At 39.9% G+C, this 21,140-nt stretch overlaps 1 protein-coding gene across 1 annotated transcript in view; it reads right to left on the bottom strand.

Annotated features, from left to right (window-relative positions):
* The window catches only part of LOC144933147 (transmembrane protein 132E-like), a 555,499-nt gene extending 535,921 nt beyond the window's left edge, over positions 1 to 19,578 (bottom strand). The window contains exon 1 of the mRNA XM_078857737.1: positions 19,336 to 19,578. Within this exon, the coding sequence (XP_078713863.1) occupies positions 19,336 to 19,456 (121 nt within the window). The 5' untranslated portion in view covers positions 19,457 to 19,578. The remainder of the gene's footprint in view (positions 1 to 19,335) is intronic.
* Positions 19,579 to 21,140: the final 1,562 nt, after the last annotated feature.

The raw sequence follows: 21,140 nt of genomic DNA, 5'->3' as shown, positions 1-21,140 counted from the left end.
CCCTTTTGTATATCATGTGTGTGTGTGGGTGATATGGGCAAGTGACAGTTAATTGTGTATTCCACCTTTAGGTTATGCCTCATACTATACTTAACAATAATAATACTAAATAATAATTATGCATTTTCAAGGCAATGTCATTTTACTTTATATGTGTGGATGCATGTGCTGAATTATACTTGTAAAAGCAGAGCTATTTACCTATACATTTCTTATGATAATAATAAAACACTACGGATATATTGCATAATTTGCAATGTTCTGTACCAATAATGTAAAATATGCATTTTTAATTTTAGTTCCACCTTACACAATTGCATTATTATAATCTACTGAATACGATAACATCCCCATTTATTTCTGAGGGACAATGTTGTTGCTTTTAAAAGTTATACAATGAAACATTTCAACAATAGAACATTTACCGTTTCAAATTATGGCATCTTCTAAATGTGTTTATAATGTTTATTTGTAAGTGAATGTTTCCAAAATTTCATTAAACAAGTATGCTTGGAGTGTTGGAAGTACCACAAACACATTTTTATATGAATGCAAATCCCCTGAATATAATTGACATTTATATTGTTGGCACTCGAAATGTATTGCTACAGAAGGACACTGCATCTAAGCTGGACCCAAAGAGTAGTAGTAAGAAGAAGGTCGCACTTAGAAGAAGACCTGATGCAGGCAGTGATGAGAAGAAAACTGACAATCTTTGGACACATGTAGGATGGACTACAACATAAAAACAAAATTAAGTGTGTTGTTCATAAAAATGAAGGAACCGGAAAGAGAAGAAGACCTAACAGACAATGGCTTGATGACGACATAAGAAATTGGTGCCAGAAAGATGTGCTCTACTTGAGCATATTGGCACAAGACAGAGGAAAGTGAAAACAAATGACGAAATGTACAGTGGACACCTACGGCCTATCTGCCATAGATCGTGATGATGATGAATTTGGCACAAGACAGAGGAAAGTGAAAACAAATGACGAAATGTACAGTGGACACCTACGGCCTATCTGCCATAGATCGTGATGATGATGAATTGTAAACATTGAATAAAAGTCTTTATCATCATCGTTCGGTTCAAAATTATTCTTTACAAACACTGATCCATGTGATTTATCCCAATACATACATATTTTAAAAAACATTGATAGAAAAGCATAATTTCCATATTTAGCAGTTGCAGTTGTGACCAACCTTTAAAGTATATGAGAATCCACTTTTTTTACTGCTTTTTAACAAAGCAGTTAAAGTTTAAGGTAATCTTATGGAACACATTATTTTCTTCTCTTCTCATTCTCTAAAGCAGCTAGACATCAAACATGCAAGTGTACATTATACTATACGAGTGTGGTAGCTAATATGGCAAGACTATTTAAAATACACATTTGAATAAAGAAACTATTATTCTCACACCGAATAATGGTACTATCCAGAAATTGTTCCTTTAGGCTGGGGCACAGTATCAGAAACCACAGCTTTTACGTTGTGAATCTGAAACCCGATAAAGAGAATGCGATAGTTGTAAGGAAAATACAATTAGTATGGAGTGCAGTACTCTTGCTACAAAGGTGTCCCAAAATAATATGCATATTTAAACAGCGTAATTTTATTGTATTAGTCAATGGCGGTCTCGAAACTAACAGAACTGCTGTTACACACAAACATAAAAAGCAGCATTGCTACATCTTCTTGGTTCTTTCGGTAAAGTTACGTAGAAGGGAAGTAATAAAATAATAAAAATAAAACATAATAAAATAAAATAATTCTCACGACGTTTCGGCTACAATGCAAGCAGCCGTCTTCAGGTGAAGAATGAGACACTACCAAGCTAGGAGCTTATATATAACCTGGGTTGGAGGTGCTACATTTTAATGGTACTGTCAGATGGAAAACATATTTTTTAATATAGAGTATGTTAAGAATACCACGAGAGTGGCCAACATAACACAATATAGCAAGCCTTGTTATGGGCACATACGTATAAAAGGGATTGGATAGGAGAGCTATTCCCAACAGACATCCAGCCACAGTCCTATAGACCATCAGATTTATTGTCATTTGGCCATCCCAGTCGATTTCACCGTAGCACAGTCTCTCGCATGGGCAATAAATCCTACCCTCATTGGGAGAATGCGCAAAAGCGGCTAACAGTCGGTTTCATGCAGTATTGTGTGTGTGCATATATATTGCATTCCAGAAACGGGGTCTTTATGATTGCCAATGCCATGGTGCATTAATTAAGAATAATAATACAAAAATAAGCGCATCAAACCGAGTGCACCCTGAAAAACTCAAAAGCTTATCATGTGAACATTATACCTGAAGACATCAGCAGCTTTAAATACACCTTTAAAAATATCCACTTTCAAACAAGCAGTATTGATTGCTGGTAACTGCCATGATTAGCATATGATGGCTATTTCAACGTCCCACTTTTATGAAATAAATAGTAATTTTAAATCACTTCAACAGTACAGTGAAGCACTGTTCATCCAGTTGTGCACGAAAAGTATCATTAAACGGTGGCAGGTCTAAACTCAGTAAATTCGTATTTCTATTCCAGATATATGATCTCCCATATTGTGAAGAGTTGTTTGTTCATGCGAGCTGCAGTGCTTGGTGAGATGCAGCGATATCACCAATAACTCTGTTCGATTTCAGTGACCACTACCCATTGGAGCTACAGCCATTCTGTGGCCTATATACTCTATATGTTCACTACACATGTGTTGCTGCATGAAACTTGAGTGGTGTGAGCTGTATACAGCAGTTGGCAATAAGTCGCGAGCTGTCTTGTGAGCTGTAGTCAACGGTGAATTTCATGCTGTCACACGTTAGCTGTTTTGTGCCAGCCACCATTCCTGTTCTCTGCATTTGTCATTGTACGCAAGCTATAGAGCTGCGGTCGTGTGACACTCTGCTGCGTGATCTTCACACCAGCAGCATTGACCACGTGCATACTAAACCATGTTTTTAATAACCCGGGTTACCCGCAAACATCCCCACAAGGCATGCATTTGAGTGACAACCTGGCAAGTGGATACTGAAAGAGAATAGCGCATGGGCAAAAGCCCAAGCAGGAAAGGAGAGCCTTATGAATGTACATTACAGTAAACATTGTACCGATTTCATTAAGCAACTGTCAAGTTGTATCAAAAGTTTATGAAGAAAAAAAAGTCTTAAAATGAAACCTTATTTTACAATATCGCTTGTTGGGTCATTTAAAACATATTTTGGCAGAAATTAACGGCAATATTTTAGCACGGTCCATTTCTTCAAACTTCATGGTACACAGCCCACATAACTGCAGTTAAAGTAGCTTTTGAAAACCTTACATTATAAACTGGCAACCTTGTATTTGTGTTATGTACATTGCATTCAGTAGGAAAAATAGTTTATATCATTGGTAAAAATTATAAAATATAGTAACTTTTCAGGAATGATTATCAAATGCCCTTCTTATAACGACATGTTTACTGATACAACAAAAACAAATAAGATTGTTTTGTATCACATTCTTAAAACTGTGCTACTTACATTAGAAACATGAATAATGAATTCCAGATTATATTTACAATGTATGAGAATTTACAACATGCAATAATTAAATCAACATGCAGCAATGCTAGAATGAACTGACAGCTATTATTTTCTATTTGTGATGTAGCTTGTTTCCAAATGCAACTATCTGCAATTGTATGAAATTCATCACGCGTAACTCGTTTCAAATTAAATGGAAGTGCTGGATCAAAAATGCATATAATCAACAAAATACAGAGTTTGTATACATTTTCTTACTCTTCCCAAGTTGGAGACGTGTTCCGAAAAACATACACATTTTAACAGATTATATCAATTTCCCCCCCCCCCAAAAGATTTGTTTGAATGAATGGCACTTATTAAAAAAAACAAATTAGACAGCCATTACTTATCATTTTAGCTTACTGAGAAGAAAAGATGCAGAAGCTGCCTAACAGTCAGTCATTCGAGAATTTTGCATTTTCTCAAATGTTAAAATAACCCCTCCATAGAATGCATACTCCGAGAGCCTTTGTTGATATATTTACAGCTTGTGGTTATCTCCTCTTACAAGTGTAGTAAGTATTTAGGAGGCTTTGACGACGGGGTCGGAGGCACACTTATTTATTAATACCAACTCGTGTACAGTAACGGGTACACACAACACTTGAAGGGGTATCGTCCCCTTCACTCGTCTAACAGGGAGACACAACGTCTAACCCCGCTAACCTACACCCGAGTCCTCCACTACGGAGCTAGGGGAGGCTACCTATCCTAGCCCTGGTCAAGCTGGGATCCCGGCACCCTGAGTCTCCAGACCGGCTCTTATAAGAACGTCAGTCTGGGCTCTCGGGGCCACGCCACCGGCTTGCCCTGGTCGGTCCTGACAAGGACAGCGAGCCAGGGGAGCTCCGGGGCCTATTCTAGCTGGTCTTCACTCTTCGTTGGTTAAAGCTAACACTCGACCTCGAGCCCTCCGGCTCACCAACTTATATAGCACTCGGCCCCCGGGAGGGGCCCGTGGGGGATGCAGGTGCGGACGTCGGTGTGAGCACCTCCTCTGTGTACGGCCCTAGCCACGCCCCTTGTGTTTTTTACCCATCCGTGCCCATACATTTACACAATTACACCTCTACACAAGTAATGATGTGTGGCGAAAGAGGTAGGGCATCACTCGCTGGACTGATGCCCTCTGCTTGCAGTGTGTAGAGCAGTACAGCTTAATGTGACAAATATGTGGCAAACCTGTCAGTATGTCACACGCCTTGTATAAACAACACTCAATTCCATTTATTGTTTTTTTAAACGATAGCAGTATTCTACGAATGCAATCTCAACTCCATGACAGTCGGCAAATAAACGGTAAGGCTCAATGTATTTTGTTCAAATATTGTCTATGTAGAAAATCTGTTATTTTTAAACAATACGAAATCAGCCAAACTCATTGTATTGATATCCCAAATGAATATCAAAGCCATACCATCATATTTTAATTCGAAACTATAAGATGAAACTTCAACATTGTAGTATTTTGAGGTGACCAGGTGGCCCAGAGATCAGATGGCATTGAAGTGGCTCCATACGGTCCTGGGTTCAAATCAGGACAGTCGCCCCATGATTAAACTGGGTGCTCAAGTGAAGCAAGTTGACGGTATCAGCTCATTGAACAATGACTGAATAAAATAAAACGTAACTTAATTCCATCTCTCAGAATGATTATAAAAGGTTGGCTGCCGTGAGCTGAATATCTTCAGAGCAGGTCATGTGGGACAGTGTTGTACCCCCTCACGTGACTAAGCGACAATTAGAGACATCATTGGAACCTGCTTTGCCAGTAGCAAAATATGATAATTGTTTTTTTACCCTCTTATCTGGCAACAAAACTGACACCTTTTTTACAAGGAGTCATGTTTGCATTGACCACAATACCTGCAGCCGGAATGCAAAAGGCGTGCGCCAAAAGGCACATGCCTTTTGGCGTCATCTGGTCCAACACCATGTGAGACTAGGCTCTAAGAAAAGCTGTCTCGGGTGTGGACCAATCAATTTCAAGGACAGTGCATACATTATCAGAGTTGTTTTTTGTTTGCATTCCGACTGCAGGTATCAATGTAAACATGACTCCTTGTAAAAAAGGTGTCAGTTTTGTTTCCAGATAAAAGGGTAAAAAAAACAATGATCAATTAGAGACATCTCAGAAGTACCTCTGTGATATCACCTTCCCAGAGCTGGTGGGCCGCATGCGGCCCGTGGATCCCCTCGCGGTTGGCCTGTTTGAAGTGTACCGAGGATTATTGCTTGAGGGTGTGAATAGTGCACAGGCACGACGTCAAGCTTACGGCCCACTGTGGTGAAGCAGGGGCCACTAATGTGGCACACCAAACTCGTCGAGGCTGTCCATCACCGTGTCAGAGGCTGATCTATATAATACGAGATGTTACCTAACTGGGGCAATTTTTAATATACTGTACATTCCTCGGTTTCATTGCATGATGTCAATAACAAAATGTTTTTATGACGAAATACAAATATATAGTGTTCTCTGTTCTCCAAAATATAGGTTTTTGGGGTTAGATGGCGTAAACATATGTCATTTTAGCAGGATAGTATCTTATGTAAACTTTGTTATTTGTAAACTTTTTCCTTCATATTACATCAACGTTATTTACAATTCATGGAGGTCTCCGACATCGCTAGGAGACCACATTGTACCACGTCTGCATTTAGTTCCTAAAAAAGCTCCCCATACGTGGAGTGAAACGTCGGACATCATGCAGAACAAAATGCGATACAATCCAAAAACACATCAGAGAGCAATGCAGCACAACCGGTAGTGCAGCAAAGTACATCAGAGAGCAACCTATGGCAGCGTTGAGGCTTAATCATGTTATTGGCTAGACCACTCCAGTGAATATACAAGACCCAGTTCTAAACACAAAAAAATACATTCCACTCCCATACTCACAGTAGATTAGGGTGGGAAAAAAGTCACAGTTGGGGGCATGGCCCCGAGTGCCTGTGCCGTGGGCGTGCCAGCACATATGAGTGCTATTCACAAGGCACATACAAGCATGTCCACTGCACCATAATGTGATGGGAATTCCACCACACAAATATGCATGCCTGACCATGCTGAAAAGGGGGCACGCTGCAGAAGATTAAGTTCCGTCCCTGGTGTGTTTGTCTCATTACAGGCAGATTTGTCCTCCCAATGGCAGGTGTATCACACGTCATAGAAGAATCTATCACAGATCCGCACACATACACTTTCGTGGTGTGTGTATGTTTACACACGTAGGGAGCGGTGGAATAGTGGTTAGCGCACTGCACTATCAACTCGAAAACACGAGTTCCATTCCCGCTCACGGCCAACAATTAAAATCAAAATCAAATTTCATTCGTCAAATGCTCAGAGTACAGCTAAGTGTACACAGTACAATGGTATGCTTACTTTGCAAGTTCTCCTCTCAAACAGTGCGGCAGCTATTAAATACAATTCAATAAAGGCAATAAGTAGTCCAAAAAAAATGTCAATAAAAATAAGTAATAAAAGCATTGGTTACATAATCACCGATGGCGATGATATGAACCCCTCCTGCCCCCCCCCCCAAGGTCGACCTTCATAGGTGCTCGCTAATGCTACTTTGGGGATCTATGTCTTTATATACACACACACACCAATACAGGCCCAAATAAACAGAGCAATACGTAGAACTACATACACGTTTCAATTTCTACACAACGTATCCACACAAAACATACAGTTGCAGATACATGAAAACAGACACACGTTATAATATATATGAACAAAGGTCCCATATATTGCCTTCACAGGTTGTTGGGGCAAATACTGTTCGCGAAAACCCATTAAATGAAGGCTGGAACCATGCACGAGGGGGTGGGGTGGCCGAGACTATGCTCGGACGCCTTTTGTCTCCCAAAATGCGGACGTTTTCACACCACACCAAGGCACTTGACCTCAGCAGCACACTCGACACTGATGTTAGCCATGGTCTGGAATCGAACTCAGGTTGCCGGGTTATTCGTGCAGCACACCAACCACTGCATCGCCGCTACCCACATAAACGAGAGACACACAACATTACAAAACAATATTCATCCACAAATGAATGCAGTTAACGTGCGCATTTAGAGGCTGACATAGGACGTTTTTTAGGATGGTGGTGGAGCTTAACGAACGAGTTCAGGGATTGGGACAGGGTGGGGGGAGGTTAAATACAACACACGGTGAAGGTGTGAGACCAGCTGCGACACATGCCAGAGGTGCGTGGCCAGTTGCTCAGCTACCCAACCGGGCGATGCTGTGGTTACGGCGATCAATTCACGTGTAGTTTTGAGTGCAATTCCCAACTGGGGGGTTGACTCGGCCCAATCATCAATCATCATCATGCTCTTCCTTAGGGGGTCAATAATATAAGCAGTACTATTTAGTGGAAAGCTAAGAGTGGCTGTTATATGCAGAGACTGGCTGCTACCAGAGAAATGTGGAATGTGCACCACTAGCTTAGAGGCCACCGATGGAATTGAGCGCTAAAAAATCACTCTGACTTTTATAGGGGTCTTATGTTCTCAGCAGTTCCCATCCTTTTGCTGTTAAAGACATAAAAAAAAACCCTTACAGCTTTGAATAGACTGTTGGATCAAGTGCTAGAAGGAAACACCTATTAAGGCTGGCACAGCGCATAAAGGGGTGGTGTGGTCAAAACCATGGCCAGCAGACTCCATTCTCTCCCCGTTGCTGATGTTTCCACACCAGGTACTCTCATTTGAAGGTTGCGTCGACCTAGGATAGGCCCGAGAGCGGTTAAAATATCACTAGCCACTGATTTTAACTATGTCTAGGAATCTATCTTGGACCTATGATTCATAGCAAATGGCTAATCACTGTGTCACCACTGCCCACCCACCCCGCGAAGCAGACACTAAAAACAAAGATCCCTCGTCCAGCCTTTTTTGACTGTTATGGAAAGTGATCAGCACTCATGAAGAGTTGCACAATTTATTAAGGTGTCGTGTGGCCAGGGCCATACAGGGCGAAGGGGGAGGCAGAATGTGGAATTTGCCTGCACCTCACACAAAAATAGGGTGCCAAATGGGCCAGTTTTCTTTGTCGCTAAAGATTAAGATGATACGATTCATAATAAAGGTTTTTGCATTAGAGTGCGTAAATATAAATGTGTATTCGTCACGAAAGCGTGCGTTTTAAGATGATAAGACTTCCACATGTATAATTTTCCTACACCTCCAGCCTTAGGCCTCCAGGAACCTTTGTGATGCCCTTGATGTGGTCAGCGTTGCTCATGTATATAACAAGAACACTAAAACCAGCTACTTAACTAAGGTAGCTTAGTTAAGTAGCTGATGTTTACAGTGGCCAGGAATCGAACTTGTTATTCGGGTACATAACACAGTGTGGTAACAATTGTGCTACTACTCCCAGTAGCACGATCACACCCAACTGGTAATGGTCAAATCTCCTCACGGCATCCATAATTTAAGATAGGTTAGCTTTTTTGGAGTCTCGAAAAGCACTCCACTCATTCCGTGGTCGAGTACTCCAGTAGGCTCATGAAAAGCAAAACAAACCTGAGTGGTATTTCCAGAAAATGAACTTTCTGACACAGAAAATATTCTAGATTTGAAGTTTTCGTAACTGCAAGGATTCATACTCTTTGGTTTTTTCGGTAAAGTCACGTAGGTAAAAAATTAAAATAAATTAAATCACGATGTTTTGGGCGCACTTAAGCGGTTGTGCTTTCGCTAAGTTGTCCCTACCTGAAGAAGGACGCTTGTGTTGCACCCGAAATGTCGTGATTTAATTTATTTTAATAGAAAATATTACCATGTACATGGAAATCGCTTATTGATGATGTTTGTCATTGTCTTTAAAAGTAAGTGAATGTTGAAACAAACACCTGATGACGGTTGCTTGTGTTGCGATCGAAACGTCGTGATCTATTGGTTTTCTATCTACATGACTTTACCAAAAAAACCAAAGAGTATGGATTCCGGCAGTCATGCAAGCTTCAAATCAAGATTAAGTGAATGTCTTCAAGATTAGCAACGCATTATTGAATATGAAAAGGGTTGGATTAGTGAACATCTTTCGATAATAACAGCAGATAAACAAAGAACTGATGAAATACCACGACATTTAGTTGATGTAAATTATTTCCAAATTGTTTTCCAATAAACAGTCTCTGACAGATATTAAGGAATTCCTCTATACCTGCATATTTTTTTCCACTGTCATATGTAACTGAAAGAATCAAAACACTAAGCAGAATTACTTGGAAATAGAATGCAGCATTGAATACTGATGCAAACAGCAGAGAATACTGAAGCTTTGGAGGCAGAAATAACTCAAAAAGGGGACCTGCAACATTATTAACACAACTGAAACCTGGTAATGCAGCAGGAGCGTGTGGAATTCCATCTGAGATGTTGTAACGAAGATGGTCAAGAGATATTGGAGGAACTGCAGAAGATAATCAGACCTGCGTAGAGTAAGGAATAATTGCCACAGGATTGAAAAAGGTCACCCTATCGTTATATAAGGGGGGGGGGGATACGAAACCATGGTAACTCTCAAGGGATAGGGTCTATTGCCTGAATTTTGCCGAATATGCCAAACAAGCCGACAGAAATGGTCTTCAGGGAAACATCTTGTGAGTTTAGTGCAAGGAGCAGTTGTAGCAATAAACATTTACGAGGTAAGCGCTCGGGATATGTATTGGATCTTTGTATTTGTTTTAATGACTTTAGGAACACATGCCAATCTGTTTTATAAAGAAAAGAAGCTGCTTAAAAAAGAAAAACTTGTACAATGGGACTCGTGGTTGTATACATCAGAATGTTTGTTTACACTACACTACATTTTCACGAAAACCATATGTTCACAACAACTGCAAGAACGAAGAAGGGATAAACATAATGCATATGCATTCTGCTTTGATTTGCAACGTGTTTGTTGTAGGAATTATTTACAGTAATTAGCAATAGCATTCAGTGTGACATCTCGTGATGATGCTACATGCAATGATGTCTTTGGTAGGGGAGGGAAAGTATGCAATGTCCTTTAGCACTGGTTCTGTAAATATTTTTATTGTTGGTTTTCACCGCCAATTTCAGGCTACCTTTTGATCAACTATCTCGTTGTCTATGCAGTATGCTCAACAGAGCAATACAACTTTAAAGTAAAGTTTTGTTCTTATTGGATCATCTTTATGATATTCAGATACACAAATATGGATGCACTTAATATAGCAATGTTTTCTACATTAATGTAGTTAGAAACCATAAACAATGGGTGAAGCAAAAGCAATTCCTATTCCTGCATTGTTTAGAAAGCTGAACAAATCAACTGGAAAATTTGCTTTTTGCATTTGAATACAAGTTCCTAAAAGTATGCGACAATTTCAAGGAAAGATAGAGAAAGCACCTTGGAAGTTCAGAATAAAACTACACAAGAAGGCAATGGAGATGTCATATAGAAGTTTAAATGGGTGGGGTATGTGTGCAGGATGTAAAATGGCAGATTGCCGAGATGGGAATTTGGTGTGGGCACCCAATGGATGACAATCAAATGAAGGCCTAAGTCAGATGGTGGGCTCCTTTAAGTGCAGGCTTTGGAGGACAACTGACAACTTTGCAACAGCTGTGGGATCTTGCAAACATAATAAAGTGACAGCGAGGTGTGGTGGCATTGATGGTAATGCCCATGATGCCATCTTGACTTTGACCTATTTTCTTAACAAAAAATCATTGCTGGCACTCCTACACTGTTACTCTAGTTTATATGTTGGGGTGTTCTCAACATCAGTAACATTTTTTCCCAATGTGTTGTAGCAACACATTAGGCTTAATAAGCATACAAGTCATGTTCTGTATACTGCCAGTAGAATTATCAATGCCCCACTACAATTCTCAAGCATTTACAGGAGGGAAATGTAAATTATTTTCCAAGTCACCTAAGAAGTAATATCAGTGAATATAATGTAAACACCACTGTTTTAAATAACATCCTCTATCTTCTGAGTCCATGTACTATTTTAGTTAGCCTTTTTTTATATATGAAAATAAAAATTGACAATCAACATTCAGCTGAAGAGTATGATAATCCAGTTTTGCATTTCATGTCTCTTAAAGAGGTTTTAAAATATATATGAAAACGCATTATACCAATGCCAGTCACCTCTGTGGCTCTCTGCAGCTCCACGATTTGAGTGTCATGCAATTTTCGCATTTTTCTCTTCTCCTTTCAGTTACCTTGAGATAATGGAGCTTATTGTTTGACCATGGAATCATGAGAGACATACATATATATCTAAGTAACCTTAGATTGTACACAGCATATCAAATAAAAAAAAATAAAAAACAATCTAAATCCTGCCATGATGTTTAAGTGATTTTGTTTATTGTGTAAGTAGTGATTTCAATATATGTATCAAATTGGATTTCAAATGTTTGTCCTTCACAAACGTACATAATGTATTGTCCTCAGTACTCCAAGAAAGAATCACACATTTTATGCGAGCATCATTCTGAATACTTACTTCTGTTTTACTAAAGCTTCAATGATATGTCCATACCTTAAAATATGGATATACACTATATGTTAACACACTGGACTTGCAATCCAGAGGGCACTGATTAGATCTCCCAGCGTGGCAGTATAAACAATGGGCAAGTGCTTTTTAAATCCCACCCTCACCTCTCTCCACCCATCAGCATAAACGCGTACACCACAGTTAGTCGATTGATGAGTGGTGTTTGGTGGCGCAAGGTGTGGGTACTCCGACCTCCTCGAAGATGGCTTCCAGAGTGGAAGAGGAGGCAAAACACCTCTCTAAAGCTCCCTGTAGTGGAGGCCCTTCTTCCAGCAGTGGCATGAACAAGACATGGCAGGGATGCACCTTGCTTTACTTGAATGTTTATATAAATATATAATGTTTAATATTTTTATATATTTACCTTTTTCCCCTCATAATGTATTTTAGCATCCTATGACTGCCACATCTTTACATTTCAAAGTAGAACTCTCCCAGCAAGAATTATTTAATTCAGTCTTGTGTCAGAGAATGACTTCCATAATATGAAATAATAGCACGACTTCTGAAGTCCCTTCAGTTGCTTCTTAATCACACCAGGGTTTCATCTTATCCATACTACATGTCACATATTTTAATACTCTGCAAATGATGTTCACTGTAGAGCAGTTAAACTCAAAAGTTTAATCCTCCGTTCTGGGGTTTGCCAAACCAAGTAACTTCTGCATAGGTTTGTATAGCTCTCAGGAGTGTTTTTGGGATGTACCACCAAACAACACATGGTACATCCAAGAGTACATTGCAGAGCTAAAGTGAGTTATCTAAATTTAACAAGCTATTTTCTCGTACAGTCATTGGTGTACAAGCTGAGACCAATGACTCACTCCCCTTGAGAACCCAGTTTCATCATGGGTGGCTATCTGGTCTCAAACACAGTATTCCCAGTGGTACCAACACAATACATGCCAATACATGCCATTCGCCACTTTGAATATATGTTGGTGGCCCTAAGTCAGCAGTATACATGTCATATTTATATGGCAGGGTCCAATCAATACATTGAATAACCACAGTCGAACTTCTCCGGAGGATGATGCGCAAAGTCAACCCTTGACCGGGATTTGAACTCACAACTATTCCATCACAAGTCAAGTGTGTTAATGATGTAACATGTTATAGCAATCAATAACAAATTGGCTGTCCTTTTGTCAATTATTACCTTCAGGCAGTTTGGCAGATGGGAACATTCCCAGTTTAGGAAAAAGTTATTTTATTTTTTTCAGAATATATAATTTTTACTATCTGTTTTTTTTACTTATCAATGACAGTTTTGCCAAAGTAATATACAATAATGGTAATAGTATAATGTAATATTGTCTTGTAAATGTTGTGGATTCACTCTTCAACACACCGGTGGGCTAAAGTAGTGAACTATTTGTGTTTTGTCAACGTGACACTATTTTTTTACTGATTGGCCATGTCGGGTGGTGCAGGGTTACGACACATTTATAAATAACGCGATCTAACCCAAAAACGTTTATTATGAATGTCTATGCTGTTGGATTTGCTCACAATATCCATGTAAGAGCATTCTATTTAATAAATTTCAGCTCGATAAAAAAAAACTTTCATACCATCATATCTCATTAAACCTGTGCATCTATTTCCGCACTACAAAATACGATTATAGGGGCAATTGAGACAAACGTAACATGTTTAAATACATAGAAGTATATGTTTGAAGCACCCACGTTGTCAAGCAATAGTTATTACAATTAGCTCCATTAAATAATGCTATAAGAATTGTCAGAATTAAACTTTACTCAAGCCTACATCTTAGTTTAGTGCCATCGGAGTAATATTTGATGGTTTAATTACTCTTGGTTTACATTACTCGTAAGGTATTAAAACATCTAAGAGCAAGAAAATATATGTTTTAGTTTGGTTTATTAATTTGACTGCATTAGCCTGTAACAGTTAATTGCATGAACTGTATATTGCAAAAAAAAGGTCTTAACTTTTGCAAGCATTCACGTTCATTTTTTTTTTCAGTTCACCACCCCGTCACTGTTACAATTGTGCTAGCGGTGTCATTCATGTTATGAAAACATCAATTTAACAATTCTGCAGCTAGCAGTGCACTACCCTGTGTTGGAGAACAACCTCAGCGGACAATTTCACAGGGAAACTGCTGAAATCACTTCAAGGAGGTCTCCTCATCAACACTAGAGGCATGCCATTTCGTTTAATACCCTGCAAATATTGTTTGTCAAATGTCAACCAAACCGAGATTTTTTATTATTAATTACCAGCGCTGCAATAAGCCAAATGAATTGAAAAACGAAATGTTTTTTTTGTTCTGTTCAGTTATTGGTATCTTGAGCCAAACATTCAGCTCACTACACCTCCAATCAGCATGGTTGGCTACGTACACCACAAAAGGAGTTCAACATACATACATACTGCACTTGCGAACCCAGTTAAATCGCAGGTGACTCCTTTGAAATTGAACCCAGGATCTCTGCGATGCTGGCTCAATTTTCTGACCCCTGAGCCAACCGGCCACCTCTGTTGCAACCATTTGAGTGTGCAATATGTTATGCTAATCACTTTCCCTTGAGTTGAATACAAAAACACTAGAAAATAATGTACAGTGAATTAATTATATAGAAGGGGGAAATTATAATTGAAATTGACATGTTAAATGATTGTTGTGATGGCTAATATTGGATATGTCTAATTATTTGGTAATTATTTTTTTTACGACATGAGCTACAAATGTTGGATCATTCTGAGCACTGAAAAATAAATGCTAATTGCACATTGCAGTCAAAATCTTGCATTAAATGTAGGTGAGATACATTGTATCACATCCTTATATTTTCACTTATGTTTGGTGCTTTGGCCAAGAACACAGCAAACAATGGTTCACTTGCAATATTTAATTCCCACATGACAGCAAGCAGTGACACTTTGATAAGCACAGCAATGACCTGATGCAAGTTGACTTAATGAACCTGTACAAACTGATCCAAAGCTGGCTGAGAGAGTGGATGGCCACTGCATTTAAGCAGAAGTGTACTGAGATTGTAAATGTTGTGGATTTGCTCTCCAACACACCGGTGTGCTGTACTAGTAACGAATTGGCATGTTCTGTTTACGTGACAAACCTTACTAAATTGGCTGTGTCGGGTGGTGGCGGGTTTAACGACATTCATATTTACGCGATCTAACCCAAAAAAAACCTATATTATTATGGTTCGCGAAAGCCTACGTGTTAAACAGAAGTGTACTGAGGCAGCATTCAAAAGGGGGGGGGGGGCAGATGAAAAAAGAGAGGGGGTGATCGTCACATTAAATAATAATGGTCACATTGGTGATGGAGATGATGGATAGTAATGAATTGTGGTGATAATAATTTTTTTGGTGGATACGATGGATTGGTGATTGTCGACTCGCGTAACAATGGCAATGATAGTGATGGATTAATTATGGTGGATTATGGTTACAATTAATTGTAATGAATGATGGTGATGTTGGTCATGCTATTGGTGATGGATATGATGGATAGATGATGATGAATTATGGTAAAGACGATGATGATAATGACAATGATGATTGAGTACTGTGGCTGATGGTGATTTGATGGTGGATGTGTTTTATGATGATGATGGGTGGTGATGGATCATGATGATTGTTACAAATACTTTATTAACAGTGGCAGTCACAGAAAGACACAGGGAGACACAGAGAGATGGTGATGCTGGATCAGAGCGAGGACAGAGACGGTGACATACACAGGGACACACATACACATGGAGAAACATAAAGACTGGGAGAGACAGGGAGACGACACTGTGATCGTGGCCCTACCATCGAGCTTCAACACAGCAGGGGACATAGGAAGCAGGCGCAGCCATGATGCAGAAATCACTTTGTGTGGGTTTATATTATAATTATGTTGGTGACCAAATGGCCAAAACGATGTTTGGCAGCTCAAGTTTTCAAAGGGGGAGGATGACCTGCTTTACGGTGGAGGGGTCCCTTGGTTCTCACTGGCTATGAACCTGCACGCACACGAGCTCAAAGACAGCATTGTAAGCACTGTAGCAGGCCATCAAGCTACCGAATACAACATTTTTATTACAGTAGCAGTGCTGCAAATTCACGAGAGAATGTACAAAGGGCAGTTTCAAAACTCTTTTTTACTTTACGATATAAACTATGAATGAGATGGATTATTGTGGCACTCCATTTCCCATCTGATTGTCTTTATTCTGCAATCACTGTCACAAATTATTGCTGCAATATATGCAATTTATTAGTCAATGTGACAGAAATATAGAAAGGCGTCTTATTAAAGTGGGTGGTTTTTCTAAGCATACGTTTAAATGAGTAAGCAGTAACTGTTGCTGCACATATTCAAATGCATTCACTGTTGCTGATGGGTGAAGCCGCTATGAACTGCTTGACTGGATATCAGCATGCGATATTTTGCGATTGGCATGAAAAGTATATCTGAAGTTCAAACTTCAGCGTTCACATATAGTATATCAACAGTTTGAGTGTGATTAATGCAATGTCGTATGTGCAAAGATAAAGCTTTTATTTGTATTTTACCAACTAAGGCCCACTAAGCTATATAGCTATTTTTCAGAAGCGACCTGACCACAAATTATAGCTCACCGAAGTGGCTTATCATGTGGAAATGTATAGTAACCAAATACTGTAAACGCATGTTTCTTAATTTACTATTGGTATGCATGTGTATATCATATGTTTATACATGCCTCTTGCCAGTAACTGGGTCTAGATGCCACTGACGAGCTAATATGAACCCATTTAGGTCATGCTGCTATAATTATGGAAAATTATGATGCCATGCCAAAGCAATACACCACATAGACATACGATTATAAAAATAACTTCCGGAAATGTTTTTCCACTTAGACGTGTGTTTCGGATATTGACAGGTATAACCTCGTTTGATGTGCAACAGCAGTTGTTTAATTCGGAAAATCCATTAACTCAAATTCTCACCTGCCGACTGACCTATTACACGAGAACGATTGTATAGTTTTGCGATGATTTAGTTCATCTTTGTAAATTAAGTGGATTATATATAGACGCTGTTAAATTTCAACAGACAAAATGGAAACCGCCATCATTTAACATTTTCTTTACTCATGTTTTATTACTGATGTGACAGATTATAGAAAAATTTGTGATTTAATATAAATAATATATAAAATTATGCTTCCACGAATGAAAATAACTTTCTGAAAGCATACTATTACCGTTTTTCTTCTTCTCCAAAATGCTGTCTGTGTGCATCTAGGTGTTAATTGGGGTAGTTTCACCCATCAGCAAATCCAAGAGCTTTATATGCCTCCCTGTGGCTGTGGGCGCCCATTCAGCATTTGCATGGATGGCATAAAAGTAATTTCCTGCCCAAATGAGCATTGAGACAGGACTCATCTCCTTTATACAGGCCTGATCCAGTGGTGGAAATGCCACAAGTCTATAGGACACACCCTGTGGACCTTTCCGCAGAGCGCTTCTTATATTTATTGATTCAATAGGGGGGGTATGATGGGCTGAGCCAACCCCTCACCAGGATCTGAACTCGCAACCTTTTGATTCGGTGCTACTCGCTCTGCCGCTGAACCACATGGCTGAAGCTATGCGATTTCTATGACTATGATATTCTTGGTGACTTGTATTCTCAGCAGTTGCTATTCCTGAGGTATCAAACAATCTGAAACCACAAATACGGGATATTTTTCCAATTGATGATTTAAACACAATCGATACCTTTCTCAACCACAATCGTGTACGGTATTTAAAACATTACTATTTAGTGGTAAAGCCTTGGTCTAGTGCATGTGCGAGACACCCACAAAGTGTGAATTCTAGCAACCGTACACCCACCAGCAGGTGAGTTGGCGTGGCGCTCTTATAACCAAGGATTTTTATTTGAACAGCGTGCGCATGCTGTGCCTACATAACAAGCACAATCTCTACAGACTCATGCTCTCTCCACCTCTTACTCCCTCTGCTGCCTGGCACTGCTTTCCCCATCCACCTAGGAACTGTTTGCTCCCATCCATTCAAAAGCGGTAAAGTGCTTGCATGACATAAGCAGTATACACTCAAACACACAACATAAACATATCACAATATTAATAGTAACCAGACGACATACTGTGACTACAGCGTGTTTGTAAATGCTATTTAGGGAACAATAAATTAACAGTAGTGGTGAAATGCTAAAGATGTGGTTATGAATGTATTAACGACAGCACTTCCACTTCAATGTGCACGAATCCAGAGCCTTCATAATGATATACAGTATCCACAAACTCTGCGCGATAATGTGCAACTATTTGAGCCTTTAATAAATTCCCCAAGCCATTAATGCCTAAGTGACCTGCTGTCAGCTGCAAAAAGGATTACAATAGTTTAACGACCTAATTTTAGTGGATTAGCTAAAACATGCGACAATACAGCAAAGACTCGGTTCTCCGAAGGATTCTTTGGATTTAGTGAAAGAGTCCAAAAGGTGAAGGCAAAAACTATTTTGACAATATAGCCGCTTTATGAGACAACATGACTGAAACATAAACAACATGAATCTCGGGATAATTGTTTAAACATTATAGAGATATACAATGGTTATGTTCAAATACAGAAACAAGATTATTGTCCATTAGTAATTTCATACTTGTTTCAATGACACGAATTTTTTTTACCAAATACAACAATTAAACTTAACGGAAAAAAATGTGTTGGATGATGCAAGATTTACAACTATCCATATGATTTTATCAATTAAAACACGGGATCTATTGAAATAGTTTGAAATTAAACAGGAAGCAAAACAGCTTTTTCTGGATTTATTTCTCATAATTATTTACAGTAATTACCATTTAACGTGACAGCCTCTACTTATTCGTACGTAAGAGTCTAATGAATAATTGAACAAAATAAAAATAAGACAGCACGCTGTTCTTTGTAATGACACAGACAGAGCTGATGCTTAAAACTGATTTTCTGGTATATTACTGGTATAGCTCAACGCCGCTTCAGGAATGTGGGTGTAATATTGATGCCTGTGCTCAGTCGCATTCAAAAACACATTTCCGCATCTTTAGTACTCACTATTACAAAGGTAGACGCAGTTTAAGTTGTCAGCACTGTATACACTCAAATGTAGTGGATGCACACTTACCTTTCATAAGTAAGATAACAAGGGTCAGCGACTGGTGAAGGGCACCTAATATCCGACACGAAGCCTGAGTCTTCTTGTTGATTGCCATGGTAAAGTTTTCTGGATGCCCAGTCACATTCATCTGGTGGATTAGTACGACGACGTCAAGAGGCACAGAGTCTCTGTCCGACCCAGAATGTGTGGCCGATTTTACTCTGCACTGCTGACCGGTGATTGAAGAAGACACATGCGCGACAGTTAGCCGGCCGCTCTTGGCACGTCTTGTTCGATGACCGTGTAATTAACGTCGACACATTGAATATAAGGACGGGAAAGATGTCACGAGAACAATCCCCCCTCCCAAAAAAAATCCACTTTTCGAAGAAAGCTCAACAAGCTTCGCGTTGACTGTCCGACGCTTCGTCCATTTACTTATCGAGACTGTGGGACAGCCCCGAGTGTTGAGCTCGCCGCGACTGCTTGCTTGCCCTCTCTCTCTCCCCCACGTTCTGGTTGCCTGGACGTCCAGCCAGCGGAAGAATCTTCTTCTGCTTAAGTCCAATGACCGAGTTGGAGAAAATAAGACGTGGAATGCGCGCACACGAGCTTAAAAGGGCACCTTCATTAATTCACCGGCTGTTTTTTTGTGTGTTGCCTCCCAGTGGCGGTACAGCCGCGTGCAGATCTATAAACGCTGAAGCACCCTGCGAATTCCGCCAGTGCATGTCTCGGCACATGATGATGATGAGGTTGCCGCTTGCGTTCGTTTTGGAAAGGGAGGCGCACTGTGGCGCTGTTAAGGATGCATCCCGGCGAGGCGGGTGGAGCGAAGCGGAGCAGCGCGCACACGCGCGAGAAATGCGATGCAGTCAGCGCAGTGGCCCCGCGAGCTCCGTGCCACACAGCCGCCCCGTCGTCATCTTTACGGGGGATATGCGCATAGATTACAGAGCTCCGCGCGGCATTAACACAGGAGGGATCGCATTACAGGTCGAGGCAGAAACCAAACATTAATTCGATTTGCTCCTGTTCGTGGGAGTTGACCTTCAGGTGATTTTGCAGTCGGAAGCGAATGATGAGCAGCTCTCTCTCTCTTCGCTTGCCTATATCGCCAACCGCTTGTGTGCTTCCGTGCACATTTTGCAGTCACTCTCTCGATCGCACTCATGGCTCTCTGTCCCTCCCTCCCTCCCTCGCCCACACTCGCACTCTGCTGCTGTTCGGGCAGCTAGCATTGGCTTAAAAGCGAATAACAATCCTATTACATTCACATCGATGGCTGCAAGAACAGGTTTTCGTGTTGCACTGCTCTATTATTGGTTTGTGTTTGCTACAGATGTAGGCATTGAACGTGGGACGTACATGCACACATACACACGTATTAACACAATTTTAACAAGAATGAAACATAAATAAGAAAACATATGGCTATATCGCAAAGCCACACTTGCTTAACTCCTGCACAGCCTGCTCTAGCTCACCATATGTAAAGCTCTTAAATGAAATTTAAATCGATTTTCATTGTACGTCATAGAAAAACATTATTTCATACGACCTGTTAATTATACTCTTTGGTTCTTTCGGTAAGTCGAAACGTCGTGATTTATTTTGTTTTATTTCTACCTACGTGACTTACCGAAATAACCAAAGAGGATGGATTCCTGCAGTCACGAAAGCTTCAAATCAAGATTAACCTGTTAATAAATAATGTACATCAAAATATGAATTATGCATTACCAAACAAAGCAAATAAAACATGGACCAATCAACGTGTATTTTAAAAGTTCTGCAATTAACGAACAGTTGCTTTTCAGCAGATGTGATGG

This window comes from Lampetra fluviatilis, chromosome 6, assembly GCF_964198595.1.
Source record: "Lampetra fluviatilis chromosome 6, kcLamFluv1.1, whole genome shotgun sequence".
NCBI lineage: Eukaryota > Metazoa > Chordata > Hyperoartia > Petromyzontiformes > Petromyzontidae > Lampetra > Lampetra fluviatilis.
This window is presented reverse-complemented; position numbering and strand designations above follow the sequence as displayed.